This window comes from Symphodus melops (assembly GCF_947650265.1).
Source record: "Symphodus melops genome assembly, chromosome: 14".
Taxonomy (NCBI): domain Eukaryota; kingdom Metazoa; phylum Chordata; class Actinopteri; order Labriformes; family Labridae; genus Symphodus; species Symphodus melops.
Window position 1 is genome coordinate 20493695 of NC_136704.1, and position 21866 is coordinate 20515560.

The 21866-nt window shown below is 38.5% G+C and overlaps 1 protein-coding gene across 2 annotated transcripts in view; it reads left to right on the forward strand.

The window, feature by feature from the left end:
• The window catches only part of LOC306835354 (cadherin-18), a 182545-nt gene that overhangs the window by 141385 nt on the left and 19294 nt on the right, over window positions 1-21866 (forward strand). For both annotated transcript variants that reach the window (XM_079361835.1, XM_079361834.1), the window contains exons 5-10: window positions 1925-2092; window positions 3132-3319; window positions 3969-4222; window positions 10802-10938; window positions 15151-15272; window positions 17895-18012. In XM_079361835.1, the coding sequence (XP_079217961.1) occupies window positions 1925-2092; window positions 3132-3319; window positions 3969-4222; window positions 10802-10938; window positions 15151-15272; window positions 17895-18012 (987 nt within the window). The remainder of the gene's footprint in view (window positions 1-1924; window positions 2093-3131; window positions 3320-3968; window positions 4223-10801; window positions 10939-15150; window positions 15273-17894; window positions 18013-21866) is intronic.

The following is a 21866-nucleotide window of genomic DNA, read 5'->3' on the forward strand; positions in this document are numbered from 1 at the left end:
TTGCCAGTCAGATGTCTGCACTTTTATTGATTGGCTTTGTAATTTTGAAAATATTCCAAATCGGAAACTTTCCATGGGAAATAATTGGAAATTGAGGGTAAGTTTATCGAACGTTATCATAGGCAAGCATAAGAATTTTGTTTTGTCTGAAGCAGATCATTCATGCAAAATGATACAATTGAGAAAATATTAAAATCGATTTTATCATCCAAACTTACTTCCCTTCATATAGTTTTTTTTGATTTTGGCTTCTAAAAATAAAAAGGGTCAAAATAGTCCAATAACTTCAGGAAATATCCCATTTCCCAGGGATCAGTGGTGTATGTGATGCTTTGATTCATTGCCCAACACCATCTTGTCAAATGTCACCTCATGTCGTGATTTCCACTTACAACAGCAAAGTCCATTTACCATCATGATCAACACCATCCCATTACCTTCTAGGTCTGGCTGCTTGCAGTCAATCGTTATGTATTATTGCAGGGTTCACAAGTTCACGAGAACATAAGTTCAATGGTGGCCAGAGGGTCTCGGCTCTGGGGAAACGCAAGATTTACAACAAACACTGGTATAACTGGGAGAACATATTAAATCAGGCTCCAGGTTGAGATGTGGTTTCAGGAAGTAAGATGGCGAATTAGCCCTCAGGCGAAGAAACACACAAAAGCCAATATTAACAAACACACATCTTAAGACTCCACACAGATACAAAGGCACACAAACAGAGAAAAATGTGTGCAGGAGCTGGAGCTATTATACTCAGTAAATCACCTCACGCCCAGCAACACAGGAAGCAAACACTCTTTCTGGTTTTGTTATACTGTTGCAATTTACCTGTGTGCAGTTTCTCTGCAGTGGGCAAAGGTGCACTCATATTTCACTAAGTTAGCATTGTGAAAGTTCATGGCTATGCTTGCTGTGTTATTGTGGTAATAAATGAGATTGAGTGGGTGCCGCGGAAAGTTGCATTCTGTCCTGAACCAAGGTTGCATAGTCATTCTCAATCTAATGAGAAGTGAGGAAAGGCTAACCTTGAAAATGAGGGACCAGGAGAAACAAAGATGAAGGTACACTTTTATGGCATTGGTCTTTGAAGGGATGTGATGCAGTGCTTTATGAGTATTCCATAACTTAAAGAGGTTTATATGGGAAAATATTCAATGAAAAACTCATGTTGACAGCTCTAACAGGGATATATTTATTGGCTTCACAGTGATTTCTTCTTTGATTTTACCTAGTATTGTTTTTGTTTTGTTTTGTTTTGTTTTTTCGATTGTGTTGTGTGGTTATTATGAAAACAACAAATGTGTCATTGCCATATGTGATTTACATCAGTAGTTTCTCTTCAACAGAAACTGATTTATATTTGTCTCTTAAAAAATGTCAGTCAAAGAAATACACCTTTGGAAGAGTTCATAATGAGTTCAGAGAATCCATAATGGATCTTATATTATTTGCAATATGTATCAAGTTACATTTTTTGTTTGCATTGCTGCTTTTATATAACTGAATTTTCTAACGATGACATAAAATTCTTTGAAGCGAAATTAAATTGAATTAAAGAAATGCTGCAATGTTGCTTTGACAAAAAGTCGTTATTATGCAGATGATATCACTATGTGTACTTCCAATTTATTCATAAATCTCTTACTCTAGCTTTATAGCTTTCCGTCATGTTGACTCATTAAACAATTCCTTAAACCCACTCTGGCTAATCTGCCTTATCTAGTATCTACTACCAAGTCATCTTAGATTACACAATTTACAAGTATGGAAGATAATCAAAGAATAGATTAATTATTATTTTATACATTTATACATAATTATACATTCAAAGAATCAAAGAAAAATACATGCTTACTTGACAAGTAAATGCGTATATTGTGCGACTGAATTGTTTGTTTTTTTTCTTCCGCCAATGCAGGAATAATCAGGACTGCCTTAGCTGACATGGACCGGGAAGCCAGGGAACACTTCACTGTTGTTATCCAAGCCAAAGACATGGCAGGCCAGGTCGGAGGCCTCTCTGGCTCCACCACCATCAACATCACTCTGTCAGACATCAACGACAACCCGCCCAAGTTTCCACAAAGTATGTATAAAACTGAATGTATGAACATACATTGCATTACAGCATAGCCTACAGCATAGCCTCCATTGGAAAACTCTCAACTCTCAACACTGATACATTGTTGTCTTCATGTGTGGAAACAACATTATCATTAAAGGTTTTGAACTATATTGACTGTAATAAAGGTATTATTTTCAAAACTGTGAACTTTAAGGAGTAACATTTATAGCATGTGTGCCCATGAAAAACATAAAGAGAGTATCATTAGAAAAAAACCTTAACATTTGCAGAGACCACCTTCCTTCATTCTGATTTCTTTAAGCATGTGTTGAGTATAGATTTATCAAAATACATACATAAGTAACGTTTGTACAGAAAGTTGTGGGTTTTTAAGGTTTTAAGGTTTCGCTTAGTATTCCTTACTATCATGTATAACTGAAGTCTAGTCAAATGTTGTAGTGAAATTTAAAACAATTTGAACATTTAGAAAATACAATGGTTTGAAGTTTGTTTATGTTCAATTTTTGTTTCAGTTATTTTTGGGCCTTTTTGCCTTTATTGGATAGGACCGCTGAAGAGAGATGAAATGTTGGGTGGAGAGGGTGGGAGATGACATGCAGCAAAGGACTGAGGTCGGATTACAGTCTCTTTACGTGGGGCATGTGCCATAACCTCTAGGCTATTGCCGCGTCCATTTTCTCCATTTTAATGATATACTTAAGTAATGACAAAGTTGTGACTCTGTCCTAAAAAGTTTGCAATCATGCAAATTGGCAGATAGTATTTCATTTTGTGCTGCAGGGACAAACTCTTTCAAAACCATCACCCTTTTCTCAATAATCATCTGCCTCAGTGCATTGCTATCAACCTCAGTTTAACATTTAATGTCAGCTGCAGAATATTTTTTAATGACGTTCCCTCAGGAACAATTGGTGGCAGGATCAAACTGCTTAGCCAAGCACTTTTTTTGTAGCGCATTCAGACAATGACGACGGGCAGCTTCTGTTCAAAAATGTGTTGATGTGTTTTTTTTAACGGGTACGTCAAATCTCCTTCCCAGAAAACTACCAGCTGTACGTCCCTGAATCAGCTCAGGTAGGGAAACCGGTAGGGAAGATCAAAGCCAATGATGAAGACCTGGGCGTCAATGCAGACATCAAGTACAGCATCATTAACTCAGAGGGGGTCAACACGTTTTCCATCGCCACGGACAGGGACACGAGAGAGGGAATCATCAGCCTTAAAAAGGTGAAAAGCAAGCTGTCTTCAAGCAAGAAATGTGATCTATCAGGGAATCGTTTGGGAAATACAAGAAGAAATGTTGTCAGCCTTTTGACTTCATGGAGTACTGTGTAGGATTTTTTAATAAGCATTGCTGTAAAGTGGCATTTTGATGAGCAGGTTATATTCAATATGTTAAAGCCCTACGTGGACAATGATGCATACACAATGCAAAATTGCTTACAGCAGGGAGTTGTAACAGATGGTGGAAGTAATGACATGTTTTAATAGGAAAAAAAATCCCCAATAAAAGAGGAGTGGAAGAAGAACACTTTGATTTACAAAGTAGCAAATACTTTAAAGGTAAAACATGCAACTTTTAGAGTAGATAGCCTGTAGATGTTGCACTTTAGCACCAGGCTTTGATGCAGATCACATCATACGTAAGGATATTTGATATTAGCCATATTGATATTTATGTTCTGCATATAATACTTTAAAAGTAATGTTTAAACTGGATAATTTTGTGTTTATTAGCTTGCCTTGTAAACTCTTAAGTTGACTTTTACTTAACGTCACAAGTCTTCTAAATGAAGTATAACACAGCTTTACACGATTAGCTTGCTGATGTTTTTTTTGTTTGTTTTTTTTTTCTTTCGGTGCCTTTTGCTGACAGCCTCTGAACTACGAGAGAAAGAAGACCTACACCCTCCAAATTGAGGGGGTGAATACACACGTGGATCCTCGTTTTTCCTACCTTGGTTCTTTCAAAGACACTGCCACCCTTAAAATCACAGTCGGAGACGTGGACGAAGCGCCGGTCTTTTCTGTTGATCATTACATTCTGGATATTTACGAGAACGCACCGAGTGGCACAGAGGTTGGCGCCGTACTGGCTCGAGATCCTGACAGCAGGAACAGTCCTGTCAGGTAAGAAAGAAATGATAACAGATATGTTATGCATAATTAGATTATATTGACGACCTACATAACTTATCTTGTGTCATAACTTATCAGACAAGCCCGCTGCTGAAGTGAAGGGTTGAATATTCTGAGGATTATTTTGAGGCCTATTGCTTCTTCAGATCTGACTAACAGCCAGTGCAACTCTGTCACTTTGTCAACTAATTGGTTGCCAAAAATGCAAGCCATGGAAACTTTTTTTAATTAGAAACAAACTAGTCTTTCTTCGACATCTTTTGATAAAACAAATGCGTTCATATGAGCTTGATTGGTAAAGCATATTTTTGCTAAGAATTTGAGTTTGTGAGGAAATCAATTTACTATTCTGGCCACTGAGTTTTAAAAGTTGCTTTAATTGTATTCCTTTGATCAGAGTTTGTGTTTTGGCACTGAAATTTTTACCAGAAAAAACCTCTCTGAGGTCCTTTAGGTTTGCTCAGTGGCGTTTAAGTCGACTAACAAGATTATTTCTGCCCTCAAGAAATGTTTGTCCAACTAAAAATTCCAATTTGCAAGTAATGTCTTTGCCCCAAATGATTTCACCTTTTAAAGATAGATATTTAAAGTACTATGGGTTTCGACATTTCTGAAAGAATGATACATTTTAGGTCTGCAGTGGTTTTTCACGGGCATCTGAACCTGTCTTTGGACATGGGAATAGATGTGTATTAGAGTAAACGATATGCTGCAATATATTGAAGAGCCTCTTGTTTTTCCCTGATACCACAAATGCCGTTAATGCTTCACACTCCGAGCAATATGCATAATGAATCACACATTTTGGCATCATTAGATTCATGGTTATTTTGTCTGCGAAACCTGTGAAGTAACCCGCGGCAATGCAACTGCTTAGCCCATTTGTATGCGCTCTAAACACATGCTCGTGCACTGTCGAAAGAAGATTGATATTACCCTCAGGCTGTGGACTAATCCCAGGTTTTCACTCGGCACAGGTGCCTGGTTTCAAAACATTGCACTCTCGCACCTCTGCACTGCTTGTTTGAATTTGAATTCCCTCTGTAGCCTCGGCATAAATGATGAAGGAGCTGTAAACATGATACTCCCCATGAGATGACGCATTGCTGATATATCAATAAGAAGCAACGTTCTGTTGCTGTTACCATAGCGGGTCATAGTTTAAAGCTTCGCCTCTCAGAGCCCAAGGGTTTTCTTAACAGCATTAAGTAGAGATTTATCACCATGCTGCTGTCCTTCCCTTTTTCATTTTTTGGGTTGGTCATCCAGCTGTTTTTGTGTGAATTATTAAGAGCTGGAAGGAAGACACAGGGTAAAAATGAGTCTTTGATTCATGCCCGAGTCTTAAGACTTGTAGTAAACAAGAAGGAAATCTACATATGAAAGACTCTCCATGCTCTCCGTGTGGGATACTTCCTTCTTGTCCATTCCTACCGCACATCACTCCCAATGTTGAGCACATGCAGAAGAAACAGCAGGAAGTATTTTGATGACATCCACTTGAACCCAGAAAAGAAGCTAAACAACCATACCACTGCTCCCAGCCTTTGCATCAGAATGCAGAATGCGTCAGGGATCAGTATTTGGCTCCCTTTGATCATCACAAGTCTGCCCATGCGTGCGGTGAAATAAACATGTCATTGAAGTGACATATCAAATGTTGGTTGGAAATTGACATCTAAATAGTCAAACACAGTCTTGATGGCTCATTACCTCTGGTTGCTCTTATGCATTATCATAATCATCAAGAGCAGTTATGTAAACTTCTTGGCCTGATTACTTGAAAGAACCGCAGGGATTCAAGTAAGAACGGTCTTCAGCGGAAATATAATTTTTGTTCTCTTCAAGTGTAAAAAGCAGTGATTTCAACACTTCAAAACAAAACAAGGACATTAAAAACCGGCTGGGATGTATTACACAAAGAGACACTATAAATCATTACAAAAATATCTATGTAAGAAACAATGTCTTATCAGAAAGCAGCAACCCTATGGTGTTGAAAAAAGGAATCCAATGCGGAAGTGAAAAGTCCTGCACTTCAGCAAGCCCTTGAAATCACGTACAAACTTTTCAAACATCCCACTTTTTACAGCAGAAATAAAATGCAGCTCTTGTTCACAAAACAAAATGGGTCTGAATAGTTCATTTTTACGGAAGCATGTTGCATTCATATGGTTTCTTTTTATTAAATGAAGGTCTTGTAATAATGAGAAAAGATCACAAAACCAATCTGCCCCTTTTGTCAGGGTGGTGCCGATGAGTAGGCGCAGTACACTTCTGCTATTTTCAGTAAATGTCTGAATGCACTGTATCTTGAGACAACACGTAGCCAGCTTGAATACCCTACCATACCCAATCTATATAATTGATCCTAAAGGAATAACGTTATGTCAAGGAATTCAATTAGCGTTCCGTTTGAACAACCTCAATGTCTTAAGATGCCTTTGTGAAGTCGACAAGTTCATAAGAATACCCTCTGTATTACTTAAAGACGCTGATATTTTCTGAATGCCTTGGAAATAAGGCACAATCAATTCAATAACCCTTGTTATTGTTGCCTTTTCATCTTCCTCCTACTTCTCCTGCCTGCAAAATCAATCAACCCTCTACTATCTTTTAAGTGTTTATAATGCAATATGTTTTTCATTAGAGCGAGGTCTTTGTCTTTTTATAACAAAAAACAGGCCCATTCTCCTTAAATACTGTATTGGGGGTGATTATTTTTTTTTCCAACAAAAAAAATCACAGGTGAGTATTTTCTGAATGGAGAAAAATGAGTCTACAGTTTTAGAGTTTAGACTTTATTGTCCCCGAGGGGAAATTCTTTTTCACCAAAAACAGTACAGTTTAAGGGCTGCGCGCCGACAGAGAGTGACTCTCAGCAAGTGACTAAACACACTTCTACACAATGTCTATGATCTATTCTAGTAATACCAACAGGTCAAAATCAACCAATAGCACACACACACACACACACCAACATTCACTCGCAAACTATTTGAACTCACTTGAAAGAACAGTGAAGTGAAGCCCAGGCTGACAAAGAGGTTCACAGTAAAGCTAAGAGCATGTTTCTCCTTCTTTTTTTTTTTTACAAATGTGCCATTTAGCCTCTTTGATGCGCAGGGCTGCAGGGAGCTTTGCGGGGTTGTTGAAAGTGTACGAACACCAAATAAGACTAATGTGAATTTTTACAGAGCTATGATTGCCTCCTCTCCTTGATGAGAGCTGAGCCAAGTCTGAACGTGTACAGCTCACTCTAACAAGCTAAGTTTTTAGACGGCCTTTAGATGACCACTTGCCAGGCAATAAACCGTGAAAAAGTTGGTACATGGAAACATTTCTGTACACAAGTTTCAAACAGTGACCCCTAAAAAAACGCAACGTGACCTCTTTTCATCCTCATATCATTTGATGGATTTGCTCTCTGTAATAAGAATGACCTTCTCCCTGGGCTTCACTTCTGTAGATTTTTTGGTTTAGGTTATTTTTTGTGTGCTCTAATGCTTGTTAATGAAAATATCTGTGAGTGTCCAACAGTTATGATATATATTCAAAGCTCTACAAAAATGTCTGTGAAGTTTCTTGCCAAAAAAAATCATCTCAGATCCTGTATTTTACCATGCCATTAAACCCCTCTATTATGGTCCTGCTCAGAACAGGCTGTTTCTGTAGCTTTAAATGCAAATAAGCTGTGTTTGACCACGCCCCTCTCTGAAAGGGTTTGGGTGTCTTGGGCTCTCTTGCACCATGCTCAAAGTATACAAAGGAAAAGCAAACTCAGAGGGCAGAATAAACATGCCGCTGTGAGAGTGTTATTCATCTGGAGAGAGGGGTTAGTGCCCTTTGTGATGTCACAAGGGTGGAATCTCCAAATCATTGATCACATTTTCTGGAAAGTGGAACTGTTTTCCACTGAAAGGGTGGACTTTTCTCATAATTGGGGGACTTGTAGGGAATGAAATCAATTTTAGTTCAAACCATTTTCTGAAAATGATCCTGATCATTGTACCATCTTGTACTTTTGGCTAGTTATCAGTGGAAATGAGAAAATCAACCCTCAAACAACAAAAAGCACAACTTGTATCACCGTTGGCAGCAATTAACAGAGCTGACGAGTTTTACAGAGAATTTTTCCTTGACAAAGTGAACGCTTAGCACCTAAGCACTTGCCTTAAAAGCCTTAATGCTCTCACACGACTGAGCATTTAATAAATCATGACAACATTTCTACTGAGGGTGCTGGGTAAACTTGTATGCAATCCAACAGTTCATTATGCGAAATAAATGCAATCCTGGCATTAATATCCTTACACCATTTTTATCTCTCACGTCAATTGAAAAATTGTCGACTTAGGCTGAGGACTCAGGAGACTGAATGCTGGATTAAAGGTGTAAATAGGTCATTAAGAGATGAATAAGGGAATGCAGTCAATGCTCATTTTGTGCTTGAACTCGAGAGGAACTGCTCTTTCTGCTTTGTATTCTACCGACTGCTGTGCTTCTGGGTTGATAACAGCATTGCTGGAAAGCCATTACAACAGTGTAAACAGTGCCTGCATTAAATGTGCCTTTTGTCATTATTTAATATTGAATGTAATTGCTCTTGACTTAGAAATGTGTATTTTTGGAACATTCTGTCCACACGAAAAGTCACTTTGAAAGCAGAGGGAATTATTCTATGTGCTTCAAAGTGGGATCCGACAGAAAAACCACAGAGGCATCCCCTCAAAGGTTTCTTTTGGCCCTTAACATTCTTCATTGGAAAGCATGGGTTTGTCTTTCTGTTTTCATCGCCTCAAGACTTTGCTGTCAAGGATATCACGTTTTATTGCTGAGTGAGACATACGCAAAAGTGAATAAACCACAATAGCCACAATATAATTGTTGAGGTACAAGAAGTGCTGAAGCACACCGAGTTCCTGCAGTGTTCTGAGGTATTTAACTGAGTGCTTATTTGATTAGAAGACACAATGGTCAGTTAACACATAATAAGCAGCAACACTCTAAAGGGAGCCATCTTTGGAAAAAAAACCCACCAAGATATCAGTTACTTCAGGTAATGCTTGGGGAACTATAACTATCCCACCATTAGGAGCTTAACATCTGTCTGCTGCTTGGATTTTGACACTTTTCTGTTCACCTGTCTCATACTTATCACTTAACCCTTGGGTATTGAAGGACAGCCTGTGATCTAGCATCTATTATCCATTGAGCATTGAGGCCAGTTTTTCAATAGTGAGTGGAAATCCAGCTCTCTTTAGTGATCAGAATCATTTGGCTCTGCCGGCTCCTAAACAGCTTTTCGTTTTGTTCCATTTTGGCTCATTAAACCAGCAACATGTAGAATTTTTTGAACTATGATTGAAATATTTACATGTATTTTACCGGAATTATTCATTGTATTTAAACTAAACCATATAATACAATAACACTGTTTGCATGATGTTTTGCATGAAACATGTCATATCATTGAGCATTAACTTTGCCAGCGGCCGAGCGGTGTATATAATTGAGCATCCTTTTATTCTGAAGAACGACAGATGGCTTCCATACATAACTTTATAAAATGACTCCTTTGCAACCAACATATTGCCATAAATAAAGGGCAGCAGCAGAAATGTAGACACTTTGACTTTCTACACATTGTAAGTTCCAAAGTTTACGGTTAAAGCATTTCAGTATGTTCAGTAGGTAATGTTTCAGAGCTGAACATTTGTTAACTAAATAAATCAAAGGCAGTAGCAAGATGTCACAGTGTGTAAAATAAGAGCTGAAGAAAAGTCAGAAAGTTTGGGCTACCGTGTGTTACCCTTGTATTATTAAAGTACAAGTGAGGACTTTTAGCTGGCTTTGTTACAGACTGAAACACACATGTAACCTACAAAAGCAAATGAGACCATAAGAATGAAGATCAATGTTTTCTATATGGTTATTTTGAATGTCTAAAAATGTCACTTTTGGGTTGTGCCCAGCAAAATTGTTAACGGTGCATTCACAAAACATCTTTGATTTGCAACTGTTTTTCACTGAAAATATTCTCTTGGGGTGTATGTACTGTTTAAAGAAAACGTACGTATAAATAAGACAAGATCAGCAAAGATATAAGAGGTACTTTGTCCACAGGGGGCGCCAAAATCAACATACACCAAACGTGTTTTGCAAGAGCTTAAATGGTAACACTACTTATAAAAGTTTCAGATTGGAAATAGCCATAACTCTACAATTAAGGATTTCCTCTTGTACTGAAAAGTAATGGGTAGCTTTCTTTTTAGCTTCATGCCATAGTGATAGAGTCTGTTAATCAATGTAGGGCAGCTCTTAGACACAACTGTGTGGAAATCCTGCATAACTTTCATAAAATATTAAGAAGTTCCAGCTCTGTCAGTCGAGTTACAACAAGAATTTTTGACATGTAAATCAATAATATTCTTGCTCTTCAAGCAAGCTCAACTAACTTTCTCTGAAGCTTACAGACTACCAACCATTTTGAGGATATATTCTATTCCACTATCTCTTTATTCCTTCTTTGATGTTGATTACTTAGGTCACAATTTCCTTTTTTAACAGGTATTTCTTGGACAGCAAAGAGGACGGTGTTCGGTACTTCAGAATCGATGAAACCAGTGGACTAATACGGACGACTCAGCCTCTGGACAGAGAGGACATGTCTTGGCACAACATCACTGTGATGGCCTCGGAGGTTGGTAGGTACCCAGGTTCCTTCCATAAACTGAATAGTAATGTATAGTGAATGCAATGCACTTTGCTTTCTGAGGATTTGCTCTGATGTGAGTGTCCACGATTGAGGCTTTCTTCTTCCTAGTCTTGACTTGTTGACATCACTCATTCCTCAAATCCTGCAAAGACGTCTTGCTAATTTCCATCCTGGAGTGTTCAAAAGACTCTGGAAATGTTTCCGTGCTCTACTTCTGCCTAAAAAAACATGACAATATAATTGTGATGTATTACATTGAATCTGATTTCAAGCCCTTTCTCAAAACCCTCTACATATTTTTCAATCATATTGACATTGAATGGAAGGCTAATGAGCAGATTTGTTGGGACACATACACAGGGGTTATCAGTCTTTTCAACCTTCTGACATACAAATATTTTAATAAGCAAGGTAGATATCTCCCATTCCAACACCTTCAGGGAGTGTAGTAAACACATGAAATACTATAATGCATTTGTCAGAAAGAGGCACTTAAAAGAGATTGCTCCTTCTCCCCACACTTATCGTGTTTAGCCCCGAGCTAATCGGAGGCATTATAAATCGTTATCACAAATGCATTCATATCATCGGTGAGCTTGATGCCACAAAAGCATGATTTAAAGAGTGGAAATTTTTAAAATAAGGGTTGGTACAATAGTTATAACCTGGAGGGGTTTTTTTTAGATAACAAGACACCTGGAGGGGATCATATAGTCAGAGTGCTGTTCAGGTTCAAATTCATAGCGTGTAAAATTGAAGTCGAAATCAATACCAACAAAAAGATGGTTCCATAAAAAAAGTAATGACTGCACAGTTTGAATGTTCAGTGCACACTGACTTTATTCACAGTATAAAATCTGCAGTAGCTTGTAGGCAGTGAGACTGCCAGTGACTCATAATCATTCAATTTGTCAATTAATAGAAATGACCATGTAATCCAAAATGCATTCTGTAAAAAGGTAGAAACTGTCTTCATGCATGACAGATATGTAATGTGCAGTTTCTGTGCAGCTGGGAAGCTCTTTTAGCATTGTCCGTTTTTGCAGTGTGGAGTTTACACTTCTACGAGCTACCGATATAGTGTATTTTACAATGGTATATTACTAGTGCGGAGGTGGGGGACTATTTAGATTGAAACAAATACAAATTAAAAGTGCGTCCACACTGTATTTTAATATACTTAAAATCCCGGATCAATTGCTAAACATTAGGATTTGTACCATTACTTACGGTTGTTTAACTGTCCAGTCTTTAAAGCAGCACAATGTTTCAATAGCCTTATTGAAATAAGTGTCACAGTTCTTAAACAGTATTTAAACACAGACTAATACCTGGTGAACTTATACTGAAATCAGCAACTGATGTCTGGACAAAACAAAGATGAAGAAAATCATTTGCATATTTATAGGAATATATTTCAGTAAGTAACAGTGTATTTTTCTTATAATTAACTACAAAATCAAATTAGTCCCAATTGTTTGAACGTCCTTTCCTACATTGAAAATTAATTAAATCAGTACAGGCCCCGCTTACTTCAAGAACTCCTATCAGGTAACTCCAGTAATTTGTAATCACAATTAGGCAAATCTCTGGCCAACCAATAGAAGTGCTGCATGCTAATGTTATTTTATCTATTCACCTCTTCTTAGTATGCAAGGATGCACTGACATGCGCAGACAATGTCAAAAAGGCAGAATGATACATTTTGACCACTTCGAATGAGCAAGGACACGGTGGCAGAGACACAAAGCATTCTGCAGAGACTCTACCCTTCCTTTTAAAGCCCACCAGAAGTAGAGAGAGGATAGTGACGGAGAGAAGCAGAGAATGTATGATTCAATTTTGGTGTTTCATCACCCTGTAATTTAACTTCTAAATGCAGCGAAACGTGTCTTCGAATACAGTCAATGGGTTGTCAGATCTTCTTAACCACCAAGGGAAAAAAAACACCATGCATGGAAAACCTAGAGTAAATATAACCTGTAGCATTAATTTAATAGAACGACTGCTGCATCTGCATGACTATTTTATATTCAAGGAACCTTTTGCTGAGTTAGCATGCTATTTTTCATTGCTGTCTTGCTCCACGCTGCAAAACAAACCTAAACTTTGGAGCTACCCAGTGCAACCAGAGCCTGAAGTGCAGGGAAATAATGGACTTTTTTGTGCTAGTGATTCTACGAACAGAATCTGATATAAAATTACCGATATTTGAAATAAATCCATTATCACTGTAGTTCTTGCAGTTAAAGAAACAATGCTAAAGTTTAAGAAGATAAGTGCTGCAAAGTATGTTGGATGAATTGCATTTAACATTTGAAGAAGTTTAAATCAGCTTAGGCATTAGACACAGCATGAAAACAATAAATTAACAAATACATAAATACTTAGGTAATACTCAAGTAACAACAGCAAACCAAGAGATTCCCATTTATTCATCTTTAAAGCCAAAATAAAACCCATCATCAGCCATCAGGGTCATCATTAGAGTTCAGTAGTTAGATGGCCTCGAGTTAAAAAATTATCTTTCTACCTGTTTGACTTTGCCTTTGGTAATCTTTGTCTCCTGCCTGAGGGCAGAAGCTCAAACTCAAACAAACGTGGATGTGGAGCACACTGTAAGATTTCTCGAGCCCTAGCTGCAGCTCTATTGCTGAAGGTGAGAGATAGATCATTTAATTTAACCTCAATGGTCCTAATGGCAACTGTAATGATTTGTAGCAACCTGTTCTTGTTTCCTATTGAGAGATTATGACACCAGGTGTTAAAGGGGACATATAATGAACAATCCACTTGTACAGTTTGAACATATATTTGGGTAATCTATCGACCAACAACATTTGGAGTAACCCCACCCAGTCCTTTTTTTGAGAAAAATGATCTGTTTCAAATTCTGTTAAGAAAAAATATCCTCCCCTCCCCCGTTAGGCACCCATTAACACCAGCCCGAACCTTGAGCAAAACATTTGCACAGTGCCACCATTTTTAGTCTCGCTACAGAGGAGTGATGTCTACTGATTGCATTTAAAGAGACACACAAAAATGGAGTGTTCTGAGGGAACTGGTTCATACAGGTACACAAAAAGAAAAATGGGCATAATGTGTCCTCTTTAAAGCCAAAGAGTTTATTTTTTAGGCTAAATGCAACACAGATCTATTTTGGGGCTTTTGTGCATTTATCTGATACACAGGATAGTGGTTAGAGAGAAATAAAGGAGAGAGAGAGGGGAAAGACAAGCAGGAAAGGAGCCAAATGTCTGATTTAAACCCTGGCCACCAGCTTGGTGGACTACAGCCTCCGTACAAGAGGCACATACACTAACCATTAGCCTTCAGTGCCCCACCATGCTAGTTTTCAGCACACAAAAAATTTAAACAGCAAAGACAAAGCAGTCTTCTTTTGTTGTGAACAGAGTTGGAACACAGGTGTAGGGTTAAATGTCTGCTCAAAGCTGATTAGATAAAATGACTTGAAATGAGTGAAAATCATGGGAAACATTTTCCACTTTAAAAGCTTTAAAGGTTTATGTTCTGAGTTTGAAAATCTATAATTGTACACATCTGTACAGTTTGTATCATAATATGAATTGTTCTGTGTGTTGTTATTACATACAGGCCTCATAAGTTCTAACAAACATAAATTGGATTAGTCTAATTTGTCTTCTAGGGCCACTTTAGCTCCATTTTGTTGCACTCTTGACACTTTAACGCTGTATGGATTCAAAATGCATCCACTGCAATACATGATGAAATCTTAATTAGATTGGGTTCATTATAATTTCGGAGTTAAATCATGTATTGAAAGCCATTTTCATGTATTTCAGCAGCATAGACTGCCATTTTGTACCCATTAGGATCTGATATTCAAATGAGTGGATGGAAGGCATATGCTGTGCATGCTTCACGAGTTGCTCATGCAGTGGAGGGGCAAATAAGGCATCACAACCAAGCACACCAACTGGGATGACAAAATGCTGCACCCATCAGATGATCAGATGTGCTTTATTACACAAAATTGCCTTCCCGAGCATCACATCCCTCAGTGTTTTCATTGTAACACAGACTAAGAAACGGAGCACAGAGTGTCACCTTTTAGACTTTACAATGGTGATGATCTCCTTTCTTACTAAGGCTGACTTTGACTTTAATCTTCTGTATCTCGTACTTTCTTTTTCTCTCTCTATCCCTCTCTCTGCTACAGACAACCCAGGCCTTTTCAGTCAAGTTCCTGTTACTGTCCAGGTGCTCGACATGAACGACAATCCACCAGAAATAGCCACAGATGAGGAAGTCATTGTGTGTGAGAGTTCAAGGCCGGGTCAGGTGAGAGATGAGTAGTCACCATGAAAATGTGCAACAGCTATCTCTGTCTTAGCATCTGTTTTTTTCTATTTTTTTCTCCTCCACACACATTCTAATCCATCACTGCAGACACACCACATGAGGAAAGTTATGAATTTTACCTCAGCTATGTGCCGGATTCTGCCCTGAACTATTGTCTCCCTCAGCAGTTTTGGGTCGCTTACAGTGAGCAGAGCAGTTTAAGAGACTGGAAAGGCATTGGCTGGAGCTGCTTAATCACCCCCTCATTCAAAACGAGTATCTTAGCAGCAAACCATGACAGCTCCAAATCGAAGCTCATTCCAGTTTGCTCTCAGTAGTCTTTGATTCATTCGAAATTAAGAGGGTTTTTGAGATATAGAGCAATCAGCAGCCCAGAAATGGCTGAAAGGATGGTGGAGTAAAGAATTGGAAGACACAACTAACTGCTTTTTTTTTTTTTTTTTTTTTTTTTTATCGTTTCAAGCGAGAAAAGTTTGAATTAAAGTTTGCGTTACATTTGAATAACAGTTGCTTTATAGCCTCTGGGTTCTTGGCCCAGGGGATTAAGTAGGGAGAATAATGATGTGTTAAATGAGACAGCTACACATCACTATTCAGAGGATAATACGTTTGATAGTATGAGCTGCACATTAATTTTTTACAGTCTGTATGCATTTTAATTGTTATGCTATAGATGTGAAAGATTTTTCTAATTTGTTAGCTGATGTCCATTACAACGGAATGTCAAGCTGCTCAAGGATTATTAAACTGCAGGTATTTGTTTCCAGTTCTCATCAGTTGAATAATATTATAATTAATCCAAAAATGAAAGGATGTTTTATTTGAACTACTTTTTCAATTGGTTGGCTGTTTTAGATAAAAATAAATAGCTCTTATGAGCTACTTCTTAATTAGTTGAATAGTAACCTTGTATTTAAGACTCTTTTGGATTCAAAGTTTTCTCAATTCGACTAAATTTGGCTGTTCAAAATTAATCTAAAACTATCCATTGGTCTCATGTAGGCACCAACCTGTAAGACAGAGGGTTTGTTAATGTAAGTAGTTGTTGATTTAACGCTTTAATGTCATGAGTACAGCTGGTGAGAGTTGAAAACTCTAAGTTCAAGTCATCTCACCATGTTTAAAATCACATGGTTTTTAGAAAGCTTGTTAGCTAAAGTAGGCAGCAGCTCAGCTAGCTAGCAGCAACGTTAGAGAAGAAAGTTTGATGGACAATGACTTCTGAAGTAAAACTGCTTTACTATGTAATTTTACCTGTTTTGTGTTCCTCTCAGTTTTAGAAAGCAGTTGTCTTTGTAAAGATATGTATAAACAATTTACACTGGAGAAATAATGACCTAAAAAATAAGCTGCTAAGAAGTGAAAGAAAATCTAGCACCAGCATAGCTAGCAGCCACTAAAAAAGCAGTAAACAGATTTCTTAATTTAAGACTTGGTGTTTTAGACTATTATTCTGAGACCTTCTTTGCAAAATCTTAAGCCCAACATGCTGTAGCTACATGCTGTAGCTAATATCGCTAAAAACAACAACTTTGAGATGTAGCCTTACTATAATTTCTCGAGGTGTAATGCCTCATCCAGGTTCCCTAATGTAATAGACCCTCAATATTATTTTGGGTTTTTTAGGTCTCAAGTTTGTGATGTCAAAAAAACACCTAATAGTGCCAATTAGGAGGTCCTAAAAGTTATGGTAAAGGTTGGCGCCATTGGTTGCCAGAAGGATTCAAGCTCAAAAAAGCTCTTAGAAACGAGCAGAGACACATCAAACTGTCATTAAAACCAAAAATGACACAATGGAGAACAATGTTACACCCACTCAGAATTCATCCAAGCAGTGAGATTTCCTCAGGCAGGCATTTTCAAGCTAACAGCCAATTATATCACTTCCTCTGGTTTACAAAACATCCCATTACCCCTGATTTTTAAGAAGTAATCAAGTGGCAGTTAGCTGGTATTTCACATTGATGGAAAAGAAAATCATTACAATTTTGGCTTTAGAACTATTAACACAGGAAGACAGCCCTGCTCTTTTAAGCACTAATACTCCCACCAGTGCCACCCTGTCATCCGTGACACCCAAATAAGTAAACTTAAGCACACAGAAAGTACACTTTAATACAGCGCAGTTAAATACAACAGCATAACAGGTGCACAACAACAACCTCAAGTCTCACACTAAAGACAAGGAGTACCCCTTGTGACAGGGGAATTTGGATCGCTTCTCTCTACACTCCGACTTTCTGCCCCCACTCTCACTGTGTCTTTTCACCAATTAAGGGAAACAAGACGAAAAAAGTGTCAGTGAGGTTGCCCTCAGCGCACCCCTGTCATTGTTAGATGCCAGCTTTCCCCTATCATGCGCTGAAATCCTCGAGGTTTGCAAGCAGCTACTTTTTCATGCAGCATACGCAGGTAGAGGAGAGAAAATGTTAGAAGAGCAGTTGGATGTATAGGTCAAACCGATTCAAGTATGACCAACAAAACATTAGAAATTCATTCAATTCATCCATTCAATCTTGTGCTCATGCAATTAGAGTGAGAAGTGATTGTTAACAGTGCACCGGTTACATTACTGTGTGTTGTCTTCCCTCTGAACAACAGGTGATCCAGACCGTCACTGCAGTGGATAAAGATGACTTTGCCAACGGGCAGCGCTTTTCCTTCGCCTTGCCGAGCCAGCTACCAGTTAATCCCAACTTCACCCTCAAAGACAATGAAGGTAATTACAGTGATCAATATGTTTGTTTGCATTTGTTATGAGTTTTGCACTGTGCCTCCAGGGGCTACGCTCCAACCCATTGCTCACTTTCAAATCTCTAATAAGCTGTAGTGATTTCCTAATACCTTCGAGCACCAATAGAAATATGCGCAGTGTCAACTGGGTTGACTTCTCGACATCTAAATTCTTCTGAGTCAGGGCTTCATGAAAGCATACGAGACAGAGAGTTTTTGGATGTTTGCACATTGTGTTGTCAAATGGATTACCCACTCAACAGATCACCCCCACCCCTCTTCCTGGATGCATTATTTTGTGCCAACAGTGGGTGTTACCAAGGAAACAATTCCAGTCTCAGGTGAATACCTAGCCTTAGGTTTGGTCTGCAATCACAGGGCTTTTAAAAGCTCTCAGCCAGAAGATCTCACAGTTGCCCGCTGAGAGGGGGAGTTCACACCACTCCAGATGAATCTGTGAGCCAGAGAGAGAGAGAGAGCGAGAGAGAGCGAGAGATCGGCATGAAAATGGAGAGAAAGGGAGCACCAGAGAGATAAAAAAAAAATCGATGTGATTATAGGAGATAAGTCTGTTTAGCCCTTGGTCCAGTTGCTTCCCACCACAAGCCTTCCCTGTCTTCAACTACATTGAGGAGCAGAAGCAAGTTTGGCAGCCGTCATGTAAGTGGCACTTAGAAACATCCCTCCTCCCACCCCTCCTGTCCACATCCTCTCCTAAGATGAAGATTAATCAAAAAAAGCAAAGATCAACTGCAGTACTTCTGAAGACAGATGATATATAATGATTTCTGAAAAGTGCTAATGTAGTATTGATAGTGCATTCTGCAGTACTTTGTTTCACTTTTACACATATTAATGCAGTAGACGGTCTGATGAAGGAAGCCACAGATGAGACAAAGTTCCCATGGTTTATCAAACTTGTGAAAACACTGGTGTTACTGATAACATTGGATATTTTATGAGATTGAACATCATGGCTTCATTGTCTTCAGGCAGACTGTAGACAGCAAACAAGACATCATTCAAGTTGAACAAAGATTACAACTTTTCTCCAGTTGTTGTCTGCCAAATGGTACGAGTTCTCTCACTCGGAAAAACAGCTGAGAATTATGGACTCAAAAAAAAAAAAAAAGTTAATTTCAGATTGCCTGTCTGTCGTCTAGACAGTCGCCAAATCTCTGCTGCTCATAATGTACTCACTCTCAGTTTATAATTGCAGCATCTGCTGTCTGATTGTAAGTTAATTCTTGTTTTTAAGAACATTAAAGCAACATGAGGTGGTGGGCAAGTTGGAATTGATATGTATCCAAACATGTAACGCTAATAAGACAGACTTGGTGGTAAGCCAGTTTACTGATGCTATTGATTAAAGTTTCTTTATCATCTTGTTTTTTTAATGCAGCAGCCCTGTTAATAAGGACTCATTAACCAGAAAAACTAGATCAAGGCTTAAAAATAAAGAAGACCAGAAAATATAAGACGTCACAAAAACATAAGGTTTAACCCCAAGCTGTATATGCGTAATATCCCCCCAAGAATAATCAACAATAAATTAAAGAAATGAAAGAAGAGGAACTGGAGATTCTGGTCATAAAGAACTAATGATGGGAAGGTGCCGAACCAACCTCGCAATGGGCCGCTGCTGTTAGAACCTCCCTTCTCCTGACACTACCAAAGAAGAAAAAAACTAACATACAGAAAACAAAAAAAGCGAAAATACTTTATGACGGCTGGGTATCTCCAGCCCGAATTAACATAGCTAAACCCAGCAGTCTTAGCACACAAAGGTAGAATATAGTGAAAATAAATTACCAAATAGGCAAAGGAAAATAAAAGACGGAGCTCCTCTGCCCCCTGCCACTCCAAATCACCTTTTCTGAGTCAGGTGTGCAGCAAGCAGAGGGAGAAGGAGGAGCATAGAGAGAGCAGGCCACACGTAAGAAGCCCATCCACTTGCATATCCAAACTTTTTTCACATCTTTAGAAACATAAGACGCCACACTGAGAATTTCTCAACTTGATGTTAAATTTGGAGCCAATGCGGCACTAACTCTTTGAGGCTTTTTATTTTGGCCCCTTTCCAACTGTTAAAAAACGTTTGTTTGGGGGTTTTTTGTTTTTTGAAAAGTTGTCGAATATGTATTTTCATCTTGTCCCTTTATTGCTCTGGGATAATGCTGTGAATTCACGGAGGTGTACTTCTACTATTGCCTGCAAAATATCTCTTGCTGATTTACCATATGTTGTGTTGGGGAATCACAGTGTGGAGCTAATAGAAGCTAACAGTGAAAAATCACTTGTTAACCAATAACAAGCTGCCCAAATGGGGCAGTTTGTTTCCCTACTACTGTTGCTCAGTGTTCATCTGTCTGTGTAGTAGGATGTGTGCCAGATAATGTGAGTCATATATGATAGTTGTGAGCTGTTAAAAAATTTAAATTCTGTCCTCCATTGCAATGAAAACAGTGGTGTGTAAATGCTTTGTGAAGTGGCTGATAATATTTTGACCAAATGAATTAAAGACCTTTTGGACACTGGCAGCTTTTTTTTGGTCAGGAGTTAAAGCTCTTTATAAGGTATTTAAGGACACATAGGTGTCAGATGAGGGACCAGAGTAAGAGCAATTCCGAACCCTCCATGGATTAGTGTCTTTGGAGAGGTCTGATTGGGAAACCAGGTCACTTACCTGGAGCAAGGTGAGTATTTGATGGTTGGGTTAGGCTGGGACTACGTCGAGTGTGAAAATTACACTCTTAAAATACATTTACAATCCATAGTGCAGCCTTTTTTTAAATGTATCCCACTGCAAAGTGATTCTCCTTCAAAGAAGTTTTTAGATTTATTACAACTGAGCCGTCTGCAGCAAAATATTCCCCAAACATTCAGGAAGGAAAATGTTCTCTCTTGAAGGATTGATAACAGTTTTTCTTTAGCTCACGCTGTTTGAGTTATGGTGCCTTTCAGTTTGGCTTTTTTAGCTTGTTCCACACACCATCCCACAGGATCCTGTTTTTCTCACACTATATCTGTGATCTAATCCTACATGGGCCATGCTGATTATGTGTCATGACATGGGGAAGAACAATTTAGTCGCATTTTAATCATTCTACAGAGACAATTTAAAAAAAAAAGGAACAGGAAGTGGGATCCAAACCCCAACTCTGTAAAGTAGCTCTTTTCCTTTTTTTACACAGCTTCCTTCCACTTAAGAAGAAAGCTGTTAAAGATCATGTTCTGATTTAGAGCAACCAACGAAATGGTTAGTTGACCACATGAAAGCGAGGCAGCAGCCCAGCAGAGCCTACAACTTGTTCTGTATGACCACAAAGAAACTCCACTAGAGCAGCTAAATGCCTTGATCAAGGGCACCTCTGTAGACACGGACTGTGGTTCTTGTTTTAAAGCCACTGAGAACACACACACAAATTAGCTTTCGAACATGTTATTTAGGGGCTAATATACATGGAGAAACATTTTTAAACAATTGATCATAAGTTTATATTCGGTTGTACTTTGTCCACCACTGAATGTAGGAGACAGAAGCTTTTAAAGGTCACACATAATAGAAAATGTACTTTACCTATTAACACTAATGTGTCCCTAGCTGTCGACAAGTTCCCCCAATTATGAGAAAAGTCCATCCACTCTGAGTGTATCCTGCTCTATTTGTCAGAAAATGTCTGCTCAAACAAGTCGTTTAAAGATGTTCCCTTCATGACATCACAAAGGGCAGTATCCCCTCCCCCAGATGGATGACATTCCCACAGCTAGGTGTTTGCTCTGCCCTCTGAATCTGCCTTCTCACAGCGAACAACATAGGGCATGGTGCAAGAGAGCCCA